At 46.8% G+C, this 14636-nt stretch overlaps 1 protein-coding gene across 2 annotated transcripts in view; it reads left to right on the top strand.

Annotated features, from left to right (window-relative positions):
- LOC144723271 (uncharacterized) overlaps positions 1 to 14417 on the top strand; it is a 33596-nt gene extending 19179 nt beyond the window's left edge. For both annotated transcript variants that reach the window (XM_078601867.1, XM_078601868.1), the window contains 4 exons: positions 434 to 646; positions 1816 to 1956; positions 3070 to 3340; positions 6962 to 14417. In XM_078601867.1, the coding sequence (XP_078457993.1) occupies positions 434 to 646; positions 1816 to 1956; positions 3070 to 3340; positions 6962 to 8752 (2416 nt within the window). In that variant the 3' untranslated portion in view covers positions 8753 to 14417. The remainder of the gene's footprint in view (positions 1 to 433; positions 647 to 1815; positions 1957 to 3069; positions 3341 to 6961) is intronic.
- The last annotated feature ends 219 nt before the right edge of the window (positions 14418 to 14636 follow it).

Raw genomic sequence — 14636 nt, 5'->3', positions numbered from 1 at the left:
CTGGTGCCACATACAGATGGAGCGTCGCCTAACTCGTGGCACAAACTGCCCCTTTGTGGTTCAGTGATTCATCATGGTTTGGTGGTCATAATTCTATTTAAAACTTATAATAATGTATTCCTTTGTCTTCTCTTTACTGTCTCGATCGTCTAATTTTTCCATTTACTCTGTCTCATTTGCCCCATTATCCTAAATATAACATTAATAAACCATTGGCATAATTTCAAAATAATGGTTTCCTCACAGACAATTTGATGCGTGTATCGTGAGAGTAATCTCCAAGTCTTCACACGCCTACTACACACTCTAGTTTTGATCATTTAACTCGGTGCATTTAACCATGTGCCCACACATATATGGTGCGCACTGCCGTACTGAGACTGCGTGCCGTCGTTGTCGTGTTTTCCCTCTGTGATGCCCGCGTCTCGGTCAGCCTGATCGCTCGCATGCTGCAGCGCGACCCACGCCGCCGCGCCTCGCTGCAGGAGATGGAAGGCCACCCATGGCTGTGCGGCGTGGACCCCTCCCCTGCCGCCAAGTGCAGCACCCCGCTCATTTCCTACAAGAGCCTGTCGGAGGACGAGCACAACGGCATCGTGCAGCGCATGGTGCTGGGCAGCATCGCCGAACGTGACGCCATCGTAGAGTACGTGGCCTCAGGACTGCGAGCGACGAGCGAATTAACCTCTCCGTTTGACGTATCTTCGGGGGTTGTACTGCGTGCTGTTCGGCACAATGTCCGGCATTTTGCTCTACGTGCCAGGAGGAAAAAACCGCCAGACGTCATGCCAAAACGCCCCGTGGTACAACCAGGAAACACGTGATCAGAGAACTAGGCAGCAGAAATGTAAACCTTCATTCGTAGTACAATGCGTGCAAATGCGTTGACTCTCGTTTTCTGCCTTCCTCGCTTCCCCAACTGCTTGGGGGTGGAGTAATGTGTGAAGCCCTTCATCCAACAGCGGATTGACAAAAGGCCCTGAAAAGTATTATCCTCATCACCAATGCATAGGCTTTCACAGTTGTGCAGTGTGGCTCTCTGAGGTGTTTTGCGCCATGTGCTGGGAGTTTCTGCAGTTCCTGAAGTAGCTGCAAGCACGTGGAACAAAACGTCAGACATAATGCTGAACAACACGCAGTGCAGTGCGAAAATGCATCGGGGCAATGTTATGATTGCAACCCATAATTCGTGCTCTTTTTGTCCGGAGATTCAAATGTTTATGGTTTCATCGAGTAAAATGGACTTCCTGAAACTCGGCATCAATTTTGGCCAAGCATTTTTTTGCTTCGCTTGCAAATTCTGAATCAATTTTTCCGTGTTATGACCACAGCATTTTCAGTTATGGAAAGCGTGGGCAGGTTTCTTTCACACCGCAGTTTGTAATCATAAAAATAACTCGTGCTATAGTTAGTAACACAGTTTGTGCCTCAGACTAATTCGCCCAGAATACTCCCGATCTCATCAGATCTCAGAAACTATGCAGGATAGAGCCTGCATAGTGCTTAGACGAATGACCACAATGCACGCCTAGTCGTCATAGGCGACCGGTAGGGTGTGCTGTGTTCAGAGTAGCAAAAACAGCGCGGTTAAATTATTTGTTGTATTGTGCTTCCATGCTATGCCCACCACTTTAATCAATCTGTACTGGTCAGCATGGTGAAGTCTAGTCAACTATCCTCCACGACCTCTACAGTGTGGGGAGGGCCCACACTCAAGGGGGGGGCTGTTCATGTGTACGTGTGTGTACACCTGCAGTGTATGTTCATGTTTTGTCCTCATATTCTCGTTCATTATTGTACATCGTCATTTTGCAGGGCACTGGAGGCAGACCGATACAATCACATAACGGCCACGTATTTCCTGCTCGCTGAACGCATCCTCAAGGACAAGCTGGACAAGCAGATGCAGAGCCCTCGCTCTGGAAGCCCTAGCGCTGCCACCAAAGCGCACTTCAGGTATGTAGTACTCTTTCTCTTCCTGTCCATAGCAACATGAGTGGTATTTACTGCGAATACTTGTCGATAATGTGGGTGAGAACAAAAGTCGTTCGTAACTGGTGACTTGTTGCGTCTCCTTTTGCAAACATTCTTAAAATTGCTCTGGCCAATTTGGGGTCCGGCATGTCAACCAGCAGCAAACGACCGCACCTGAGAAGCACAATTTTATTTGTGGGTAATTTGGAATTTGGACTTTGCCCAGACATGGCCAAATATGTACATGCTGTGCAAACCAGCACACCCTTAGTTTAGCCCATCATGAAAGCTTTCAGGCTGTGAGCAAATCTCGTTTTATGCTAAAACGAGCCACCATATGTTGAAGCAAGGGAATAAATATTTTAAAAGCATTGGGTGGATTAGTTGGATTTAAAATTCCCATGTGAGTGAGAATCCAGTGCTGATATCTCTGCATTCCTTTGTTCGTTTTCAGCACCAGCAAGAAAAAAATATAATTTTCTCATCCACTACTGTTTGGCTCGTAAATAGTTTTGGGTATTAACTGCAGTATCATTTGTCTTAATGGCAATGCTTTGCTGATATTCATTTTTCAATCGCAACGTGCGAACATCACGACTGAAAATAAATGCTTCTGCTCATCATCATCATCGTCAGCCATGGTCAGTCCACTGCTGGATGAAGGCCTCCCCAAGCCCGCCACCTCTCACGATCCTACAATGTAATAATATACCTAGCACCTGCACACAAACTGATTTCACCACTCCATCTCCCCGGCGGACGTCCCTCTGCAACGCGGTTCATTCCTTCGCTGCCGCTCCAATATGCTTCTTGACTTTCGTCCATCATCCCGTCCAGCAATGTGTCCTGCCCAGTCTCAGTTTTCTTAATCGTTTGAATGATGTCATGAACCCGCCCATGTTTTCTCATCCACGTGTTCCTCTGTCTGTCTCTCAGTGTGAAATTCCAAGCATCTGTCCACGCTTCTTGGGCACTTTTCAGTTTTTTTTGTTCCGTTTTTATTGTTGCCAATGACCATATGTCAGAGCAGGTTCTGCTCGTCCCATGTAAAATTTCTGCCTAAATCGATCATTGTTTTATCCCCTGGTTGCTCAGACAATCGTGGCCGGCGCGGATCAACATCTCCCAGGAGATCACCGACCTGTCTGGGCCCGGGACATCGGCCGGCCCCCAGGGCTCTCCCGCCGATGGGTCGTCCCAGCCATCCATGGGAACCTTGACGCCGGCACGGGCAGCCCCATCTCCTGGTGGCACCGGCGGGGGGGGGCGCAAGTCCGTGGTGTTCACCGTCGGAGAGGGCGAAGAGGAGGACGAGGAGGAGGAGGAGAAGATGGAGGCGAAGAGGAAACAGCAGCAGGCCGTGCAGGTGGGTGTTTTATCGGAGGAAGTGATTTTTGCGGTGACCGCCGAGCAAGTGAGCCCGCACGGTCGCTGCGCAGGTATCACAGCGATGCACTCTGCTGCTCCTTACATGGTTCTCTGGCTTGACTACCTGAATGTGACACCATTGGAACCTCATTTGCCAGTAAAAAAACATGATAATTGGTACCCATGATGTAAATGCTTACCCCGAGCTCTCATACTCTGATGGTGCATTGTCTTTGAGTTGTGCGCCTTTTGGCGTCATCTGGTCCAACCCATGTGAGACTAGGCTCTAAGGAAAGCTGTCTCGGGTGTGGACCAATCAACTTCAAGGAAAGTGCATACATTATCAGAGTTATGTTTTTTGTTTGCATTATGACTGCAGGTATTGTTGTCTATACAAACATGACTCCTCGTAAAAAAGGTGTCAGTTTTGTTGCCAGATAAAAGGGTAAAAAACCAATTACCTGAATGTGAATTATTGTTGTTGCTCTGCGTCTACATCGGCAGCCATACAAAAGAAGAAGCTGCTGCACATGTTGTTTGCAGCTTGTTGGGTCGTATACGTCAAGCATTGCCAAAGCGTGTACCGCTTGATGTACGCGTGGACATTGCAGATCCTTTCGATTTAAAGCTTTCGTAACTGCAGGGATTCATCTTCTTGGTTCTTTCGGTAAAGTCACGTAGAAGGGAATTATTATATTATTTTATTATGTTTCATTTTCATTATTTTATTACTTCCCTTCTACGTGACTTTACCGAAAGAACCAAGAAGATTGCAGATCCTGTATCATTGGCTATAAGAGTGAGTCTCTTTGTGCTGGTGACAGTCTGCATCCCCAAATTGAAGTTTACCGATTTGCTGATTCATTTTTACGAGTTTTTTTTTTTCTTTCAGTAAATTGGTATACCGAGTGTGTTGAATTTGCCCAAAGTGAAACTCGTGTTATCAACTCCGGAGTCAATGACTGATAGGAAATTGAACTTGCATCCTTCTGGTGGCAAGCCATCCACTGGTATGACCTCACCAGATATTATACATTTTAATTCATTTCTGATAATTAACAGCCCTTTGTCAATCCCCTGCTAGGTGTAGGTATCCCCGTGTCTTATTGGTCACGCGTCACCACGCTGGTCAGCGTAGGATGGTTGAAGTGGAGCAGTTTGAGCAGTTCAGATATCACTGGCAAACTGATGTTCGTCAAAGCCCGAAAACAAATTTTCATTGCCGGGATCATAGCGCAGTGCACTCGCCACTGCGCCACGATTACCGTGTAAATTTTATCAACGACACTGAATGTTTTTTTTCCTGTCTAGATTCTCCTTTGCATATCACAACTCGGTGGAACAACTTCTTGGTTCTTTCAGTAAAGTCACGTAGAAGGGAAATAATAAAATAATAAAAATTAAACATAATAAAATACATTTCTCACGACGTTTCGGCCACAACGCAAGCAGCCGTCCTCAGGTGAAGAACATGGCTGTCGCAAAGACAGCTTCTGAATGATTCATTTTCAACCTTAAGAGATTTCCATCACACTGCACTGCAAACAAGTTAGCCATTTCGTTAAGACTACTGCTCCGTTGTGCACCAGTGTAAGCAGTGCATTTTCATTCAGCCTCGTGGCTTTTTTGTGAAGTGTTTTGCGAGATGGTCTTGTACACCGACCCTTTAATTGTACTCTCGCTCATTCTGTAAAGAAAATGCAGTGTTCTTAATTAAATAGGACGCACCGTACCGACCTGCGTGACAGGTGTAGGGTGATTGATTTGGAGTGGCATGTTCAGTACAAGAGTCGTACGGAGGTCAACTAACCTAAGCACAGTGGAGTGAGTGGGAAAGGACCATTGATTTTTTTCTGAACACAATGATTGGCAATTCCAAAGCATTTATGCTCTAATGATATATATGTAACCTTGTAATGACAATATTGAAGTGAGCGGAGCTTCTAATGTATTATGAACCACTTTCTCTTATAATTAAGTGGGACTAAATTATGTAATTGAAACAATTCCTCCAGCTTACACATGAAAGGCTATGTAATTAAAACAAACACCTTGTTTTTTTCAACATCTCACAACAGCATTGATAAATAACATGTTTGTTTCTCTAATAACAGACGAAATCAAAATTATGGCAAATTCTGGTGGAGAATCAAATACGTTCAACGTATTAAATAGAGAAATGGAACACTCGATACAATATGAATACAAGTGAAACGCAACGCAATACTGTTTTGCCCTAAAACCTATTAACACTCTATCCAAAACATGTGAGTAATGACCAGGCGTTTAACGGGATTACTACATGAACCCATGTAATAAAGTTATCAAAACGCCTACATCATTCGACCTCCTTTGCCAATAGGGTTTTTCCCCTTTTTTCAAAGAAAGCCATCTCTGGTGTGGACCAATCAGTTTCAAGGGCAATGCATATATTATCAGAGTATGTTTTTTGTTTGCATTTTGACCGTATTGTGGTTAATGCACACGTGATTCCTTGTAAAAAGGTTTCAGTTTTGTTGCCAGAAAAAAGGGGAAAACCCCTATTATCAAAACGCTTGAAGAAAAATGGGTCCTGAACCCATGTGACCGTTTTCATCTCCTCTCGCATTATAGAGCCCAAGTGCTCCCAAACATCATGGTGGCGAGATGTTAAATACCTCGCCTGGTATACAGGAGGTCGTGAGTTCAATCCCGATTGATGCTTCTACATATGGAGTTTGCCTTTTCTCCCTAAGGTCGTGTGGATTTTTCTCTGGGCCCTACAGTTTTTCCCCTCTACATTTAGAACCATGCATTTATAGTGTTTGGCTGCAATACATTTCCCTGTGATAAGCCACTTCATTCATCTATCATTTGTGGCCAGTTCGCTTCTGAAAAAGAGCTGTATAGCTCAGTGGGACATACCTGGTAAAATAAAAAGTTTAGTTAGATGTGCTGCGTCTTTTGCCAAGCTACGTGTCCTGTGATCTTTCCTGTGGCATACTAAATTGTAATAACATTTTCCCGTAATTAGAGAGGTTCTCATCTTGATATTAATAAGAGTCCAATTGATTCAAGGCATTTCTTGTTTCTTGGAGGGCCTTGATAAAGTGTTTTATCGTAGACCAGGAATGCAAAGCTTGCATAGCGGGCAAGAGTGGCTTTTTCATCTGCTAACCGTGAAGTAGATGATGGCTTCTGAATGGTCTTTTTGAATTGAGAGCCTGGCATCAGTTCACTCCCACGTCCTCGCGGCACATTAGACAGATTGTGTACATTAATACCTGTTTTGATATACACTGAGGTGCATATTTGCTCGTGACTGTGTAATTCTCCGAAACATAACTCTCATTTATGTTCCTGCTTCAATGAATGGACTTAACGTCATTATATTTTAAGTCCCATTTTTGTTTAGCATTCCGCAAAGGATATCGCACAAATGTTGAGTAAGCCTATTTGGCGAGGATAAAACATTTGGTTAATTCACGTTCCCAGTATTTTTTTTATTTTTGTTTAAATTGGACGCCTGGAAGTTTGTTTGACCTCTCAGATGCATGTATGTACGTTGAACTTCTTTCGCACTGCACATAGCCAACTGTGCTCATCGTTTGTGTTCCCTGCGATTATTGTGCATGCCCAGGTGGTGCTGCGTCGGCGCCCGTCGCTCATGTCCCGCATCACGTCGCGCAAGAGCGCCCCGCTCCTCAACCAGATCTGCGAGGAGGCGGAGGGGGGCGAGGGCTGCGAGTCCGAGGATGAGCTCAGCGTCGGCGCGGCGCTCGCTCCGCAGCTCAACCGCCTGCGCATGAGCCTCGCCTCGCCGGGCACTGCGCACAAGCGCTACCCGCGTGGCCGGCGCACGGCCGGGACTGGCCGGCCCTCGCCGCCCCACGGCCAGTCGCCCGACAGCCACGCCGCCCGGCCTCAGCCCATGCACCAGCAGGGCTGCAGCAGCTCCGAGACGAGCGACGACGACAACAACAACGGCGGCGGCGGCAGCGGCCTGACGGGGCAGGGCCAGCACGAAGATGGGCCGCCGGGCGGGAGCGGCGGCGGCGGCGGAGGAGGAGGCGACAGGGGCGGCGGCGGCGGAGGTGCCGGAGAGAGGCCAAGTCACGGGGGAGGCGGGGGCGGAAGCAATCAAGGCGGCGAGGGTGGCGGCACTCAGCCGGGGGGCGGCGGCGCCAACGGCGGACGAAGCGGTAGCGGGGCCGGCGGCGGCGGTGGCTCCGCCCCCCGGGTGGCGTCCTGCACGGGCGTACAGGAGGTGTGCGTGTCGGACAGGAGCGGCGGCGTTGGCGGCGGCGAGGCCTCGGACTGCGCTCGACCCGCTCGCGGCAGTAAGCAGAAAAGGGGCAGCCACGGCACGGGAGGAGTGTCCCTGCCCCCGGGTGCGCTGTGCAGCCGCTCCGTGTCGCGGACCTCCCTGGAGACCGTGCACGAGGGTGGGGAGGTAACGGAGGCTCTAGCGCAAGATAATTGGCCGACGCTATATGACCACGTACAGGAACAGGCCGAGCGCTCTGGAATTACAGACATCAATATGAATCCAACTGCTGCCATTTTCGAAAGGGCCGACCCGTCTTCAATGGACTGTGACAAATCGGGACCGGTAATCGATGCTGCTTCGCACGATGACATTTCATATGGAAACATCGGCATTGCCAACAGCAGCCCTTCCAATCGCATCAAATTACAAACTTCTCTCACAGACATCATGGAAACGGAGTCTTGTGGGCGTCCAGCTGGCGATGATATTTCTGTCTGCAGTGCTTCGGACACCGCACCAAGCAAGGAGGCGCAGTCTAGCACCATCGTTACCGACATGTCAGCGCCGTCCAGGCAAGAACCTAGCTGCCCTACTGAAAATGCCGGCGGTAAAGGCGGCGTCCCATCGGGTGGTAGTAGAACATCCACAAATGCAAAGGAATCTTTGGGTTCCCCCAACATTGGCAAACGAAGGGAGAGGTCGTCCAGCGTCACGGTGTGCGTCACCGAGGACGGTTACAGAGAAGATGCCGAGGGCGCGGTCGCCACGGACGCCAACGCGAACCGGAAGTTGGGCTCGGACGCCGGGCAGGACAGGAGGCGCCAGCTCCTGGTGCGGAACGGGGCGCTGTCGTCGTCGTGCGCCGGATGGCGGGCCGTGGCGCCCTTGCCGGCGAGCCACTTGAGACGCTGCAGCAGCGAGAGCTCGCTGCTGTCCGGAGACTGCTGCCTGCTGCTGCGCGGCGGGGGGCTCACGGGTACCGGGACGACGTCGTCGGTGGCGACCGGAGCCAGGTTGAGCCTGGCGGCCGAGCTCCGAGAGAGCCTCAAGAGAGGCCTCGCGCTTGGCGGGCGCTCCGCCGTCGGGGGGGCCGCCGGCCGGTCCGGAGAGGGGGTCTTTCTCGCCGCGCTCAGCCACGTCACCTGCTGTCAGGTCGTTTGACGCGGCCCCGCCGACCTTACGCTCGCGGCCCTCGCGTGTTCCGACCGAGTGACGGGGAGAGCGTGGGTTGAACCACAGCGGGCTCTGTGGAGACCGTGGGCTTAGAGGGAAGAGCACTCGATTTATATGAACGCTGAGTTACGGAGAGGAAGCCTTGAACGCACAGAGTTTTAGAGTTGAGCTGGTTTGATACAAAGTCGCTTCTCGTGGGCAGGAGATGTTTTCCCCTTGCTTCGGTTGCATGTGGATGAACACTGGAAGATTCCTTCAGGAAAGGTCAAAGGATGCAGTTTCTGGCCAATAGTGAGCAGGAGGAAACCCACAACTGTAAAACTTTGAAACTACCATCATACATTTTCAGCACTACAGGTGTCGTAAGTCACAGTGAAAAATGGATACAAATAAGTTATATTTTAGGAAAAAAATATTTATAGTTGAGAACCCGACTGACCATTTCCACTGTTTCCTGTACCAGTGTTAAACACAAAAATCATTTCTGCTTACAGCCACAATGTATTTATGACTGTCACTTTGCAACTGCAAGAGTTACTATACATCTGTAAACTTCTCGCAAATGGGTTCAAATGCCTTTTAAGCAGACTACGTATAAGCATTGTGCTTTGACGCTAGCTATTTACTCGCACGTTTAAAGTGAATATTCGAGGACCTCGTATCTACGGATGCTCAAGTTAAATAGCAGCGTCAGAATTTCCTGCATGATGTGAGCTCGAGGAGACTGATTATGCGTTGAAAGTATTTACACATTTACTTGTTTGGAAAAGACTGGTATCTAAAGGCATTAGGTCAGAATGTGAGGTGCGCACCTGATAAATTGACAGTGCTTAAATATGCAATGTTTATTTTTATTTTACACCTAGCCAGCTCTTTTTTTGGGGGGTAATTTTGTTACTTTAGGGTGATTTTTTTTTTTTCCCAAGCATACATTTAAGGAATTTCATTTGTATTAAAGCATTATGTTTGCACAAAGCATGCTAAAATTAATGTACGTTTTCGCAAGCTTCTTTGGTTTTGTATTAAGTTGTAAACTTTTATTATTCCCATGTTTTAAAGCACACCAATGTTAAAACAGCTCGTACACACACACATGTCCTGTAATTGAGTTTTTGTCACCATTGGACTGGGAAGTCTCCTGTCGTACATCACAGCCGTCCTCAAACCTTGACAAGCGTCATGATCCAAACATAGAATAAAAAATAAAGCTTCTTATAGCATTATCTCGATAGTGCCCAAGCCTAGCCTGCCAGGGTTTTTTTTCTTTCTCTTTTTAGAACAGTTGGCCAATTTTCCGACAGTGGGTAAATCAGTGCACAGGGGGGCTGTGTTGGTGGCAGCGCTGCCGGTTGATGGATGGCAGAGCGTAGAGATTTAAAACACGGCTCTGCCAAGCCGGGGGCCACTCGCTTACCTCATCAGGGGGATCGTTGTCGGCACTTATTAATAATAACAACACGATAAGCGTTTTTACTTTCTCAGAAACGGCTACGCTGCCATCTATCGACAGTGTCATTTTTCCTGTGTGTGCTTCTGTCGGTCCGCCGTTGTAGAGCTTATGTATTTAATCGTCTATAATATATATGTAGACCGCATATAATCTATTTTGTGGGAGAAAGGACATTGACATGAAACTCGGCCAAAAGGTTGACTTGTGTGTTGTTATTTTTTTGGGGGGTTCTCACGTTTGTAAACTCACGTTGACATATAGGGGTGAGTATTTTGTTATTATTGTTTTAACTTTTTAGATAGCATCAACTTTGCGACAGTTCTCTTCACAAGAGGGACATGTTCCTCGTTTCCCAGCATTGCAGCCGTTGCTCACCTGCACGGGTTGGCGAGAGAGCAAACTCTGCCCGATGGATTGCATCGTCGTATTTTACTCGACGACACAGTTCCGGAGAATGCCATCGTTTTCACGACCTACGCGGTTAAAAATATGCCGCCACTAGTGCACGCACGCATGTGCACGCGTTCTCGCTCGCCAACCACGCGCCGTCATGAAAAATCCTTCCTTGGCGTTGGTTCTGCTGCTCGAATTTGGCACTGGACGATGACTTAGATAATGATGATGCTAAAAATTTCCTCTGACCAAATCGCCCCGGCATGCACCCGATCTCTTCAGGTTAACGGAAACTAAACGGGACCGAGTGCTCGAATGGGCCGACGCTCATGAATGACGGGCGTTCAGGGGGGGGTGGCTGTGTGCTGGACAACAGAGGGCAATGCAGCAAAGTCCATTGTGCGTTATGCTCCCACGTCTCTGTGCTCCCAGCTTCCACCAGGCCAGATTGACCGCCTGGCGTGGGGAGGCCATCATCCAGCAGTGGATCGCTAAAGGGCTGTACATTGACAAATAAAAACCCGACAATGACCCCCGATTCCTCGATTGTAACGCAAACTCTCGGCTCAACCTTGGCCCAAATCGTGCAGTCGGTCATAATTCATAATCTCGATCATACTTGCTGTACAAAATGTTACAGAACGTGAATTGCACCAGCCCGATGCCTCAGGCGGTGAGTTTTTGGTACATGGCCTCCAAAAGTTATTCCTGTTTTGTGGGCTCTTGCACTGAGGGTCGTCCCGTTCGCCAAAGTACAAGCGACGCAGCTGCAGTGGCTGCTCTTTTCGACACGTGTGATTGTAGTGCCATTGCGCTGTTAGGAGATCTCCATTGCAGCCTCTGCACCAACACATCTCGCCAATTGCTGGATTTTTCATTCTGAAGGCTTCGCATTTTGCAGTGCAGTGTTCTTGCCAGATAAGTGGTCGCATCAAAGCCATAACTCAGCGATGTACATATAATTAACAAAGCATGCTGGTAAACAGTCTGCATTATTCATAAAATAAGACTTTTTTTATTTTTAATAATGCACCTGGTGCAGCTGTGACATGCGCGAGCGATCGTACCTCCTGTTTGTTTGTTGAGTATTATTATTTGTAGTCTGATGATATGAATTCAAGTTGATGATAGTGTACATATTTTAGGGCTTCTCAGGGATTGAGGGCCATGTTGTCAGATATGAAATTCAGGACGGTGGTTTTAAAGAATATTGTTTTTTTTTGTGGGTTTTTTTTGTTGCTGTGCATGGTAAAGATATGAGAAAAGTTGCTCTTTAGACTTCTGTTCACCATTTTTAATGTTTGCTCTGAACACGATGTTCATTAGACTCAGCCCTTTGACCACAGACAGGGTTTTGTAATTCGAATTTTTACCTCACTTTTACTCTGTAAGGTCACCCCATTTGAAAACACGTATTATCAAAAGCGCTGCCTATTTTCGAGAAACATTTTTTGTTGTTTTTTTTTAAGTCCCGATCCCGTTTTATCTTGAAGACAATGTGGAAATGCCCTTATATCTGGGAGTTGCCATTGAAAGCGTATAAGCACCAGACTAATGAGCGCAGACCTCATTCCAAACGCTAATAAGTGGCCTGTGACATCCCTCGGTAGGGCCATGCAGCAGCGAGTGAGGGGCTGTGGTGCAGTGCCACTTGTTTTAGAATCTTGCTTAACATACAAAATCGAACTGCATGCGGATTGGACAGTGGATACAGGCTTTATACACAATGCACGGCTCTCCAACTGCATGTTGCTGCTGTATAGGCGAATCGTGTTAAAAGCGTGGAATTCATTTTGCATACAGCTGCGTGTTTGTTAAGGTTATCTATCAGCGCTTTAATTTGGATAGGATCACTTTATTGCAAGGTGTTTGTTTGTTTCGTGTTTCCCGATATTCTATATCTATCGTATGCACAACCCACGATAATTTAACCCAACGTTATTGTTGTAAGTACTGAATAATAATAATAATGAATTGATCATTGTGAGTCCCCGCGTTTTAAATAAAAGCACATCTCAACGGAGTCTGGTTTTCTACATCGGTGGGACATTATACCATGGTCGACTGACATCAGTTTTAAATTCATTGGGCAGGGCTGTGACAATTTCCTATCAATGAATTGATCTGTGCCTCGAGCGGGCACACAAAGCATTCATCCGTGAAAACATAGAACATGTGGGTATATGTGGCCAACTACTTTTGGAGACATACTAGTGGCAGAGCCGTGATAGCTAGGCTCGATGTCCTTATGTTCTGTGGCTGTAGGTTGCATGAGTGGACAGGTCAACTCATGTAGTTATGTTTATAAAGGATCTCAATTGAGGTTTGATTCTAGCTGCTGACATGCAGCTGCTTAGTAAGCCTGTGTGAGAGGTTTTAGGTGGAATTAACATGCCATGAATAACCGGTGGGGAATTCGTAACAATCATTGTTCTTCGTCATAACCAGGTTATATATTTAAATACTCTTCATGCTAGCACTCCACGACATACAGCAGTCACAGATATTTGCTTTGAATCGGTGATTATTTGACGTTCTGGCTAGTGATATTTGACTTCCTTTGTTTTTGTACATGTTATCTAAAATGGCAAACACCAAATGGCTGGCCAGGTGGACAGTCTTAATTAAGCACAAAAAATAAACAATCCATACATCTATGAATGATTTTCTAGATGTTCGCAAATCATCCATGAGGCGCTGGAGTACATTAAATAGAACTGCATCTCTCCACGCTCATTCAATGTGTTGGTCCATTAACTGGCCTGGCATGATTACAGCTTCCGTTCAGGTTTCACTTCAGGACTGATCGGCTGCACCTGGATGTGTCTTCGGCTGGGCCAGAAACACGTGGCGCGTGGACTTGGGATTGTGGGTATCACCATGGATATGTTGGGCCTAAGAATATGAAGGATTCCTTCATCTTAAGCGTGGAGGAGTTTTTTTTCCGAGTGGGGCGTTAGTAGCCTTTGAGCAACAGCACTTGGGACAACAGTAATCCAATCTGAGAGGCGGGGGGGGGGTGCTTCCCATTGCTAAACTGATCAAGTCAAGATGATCGGCAAAGTGGTGCAAAGCATCGCGGTGTCTAAACGTGCCAGTGTGAAATATGGTTTATCCTTTGTGGTGCTCGCTAGGTTTTGACCAACGGTGCGATTCGTGAACGAAGCAAATTTCGGCTGGAACCCGACTGAATTCACGAATCTAACACCCGAGTGTCCAATTTATTATTATTTTATTTGGAACTTGTATATTTTTGTCATGTTGTCTTATATTGTATACTTCATTTTGTTCACCCACCTAAAAAAAAATGTGCCCTCTGTTTCACAGAGAGCGGTTGAATGTGTGGCAGCCGACCGATGCTCCAGCGTGCACGCGTGCTGCCGGTTTCTATATTCGCGAATATTGTAACTTGTAAACACGCCCTTTGACATTGTAAATACGCGAGTTTTTTATATCTATAACAAAGCAAGCTTCTGGCTATATATGGGGGTTGGCGAGAGAGTGTGTGTGCCTGCATGTGTGTAGGTACAAGCGGATGGCTTGCAAATGTGAATTTGAGCCGTCTGGCCGATGTGTATATATGATTGATTGCATGGCATGGTGAAGACGCTTTGCTATTTAAGTTTTTATATTAACAAGCAGATGTATTGTATTACTAACTATACGTCCTTGCATATATTGTAAACTATTTCTGTAAGCTGTCGGTCTGGACCAAAATGTTTGCAGTTATGTTTGTGTCCAGTATTCCTTTCTGCAGTTTCTGTCGGTAGTCTGTATGGGCATTATATTAAACTTGCCATGATCATGCCATGCTGTGTTTATTTGACTGAGTTCATTCCATGGTTGCTTCGGAGGTAATGATGTGTGATGTCATCTATGGGACAAATTACTTATGAAAGTGATTAAAGTTAAAATAATAATTTGGAATTGAGTCGTCCTTAAATATGAATCTCAGAGAACCATGCAGGAAACTAAGTGAGAATTTAACGGGACGAGATGGAAAACTCACGAACATTTTTTTTTATTTTA

This window comes from Lampetra planeri, chromosome 17 (assembly GCF_965212315.1).
Source record: "Lampetra planeri chromosome 17, kcLamPlan1.2.h2, whole genome shotgun sequence".
Taxonomy (NCBI): domain Eukaryota; kingdom Metazoa; phylum Chordata; class Hyperoartia; order Petromyzontiformes; family Petromyzontidae; genus Lampetra; species Lampetra planeri.
This window is presented reverse-complemented; position numbering and strand designations above follow the sequence as displayed.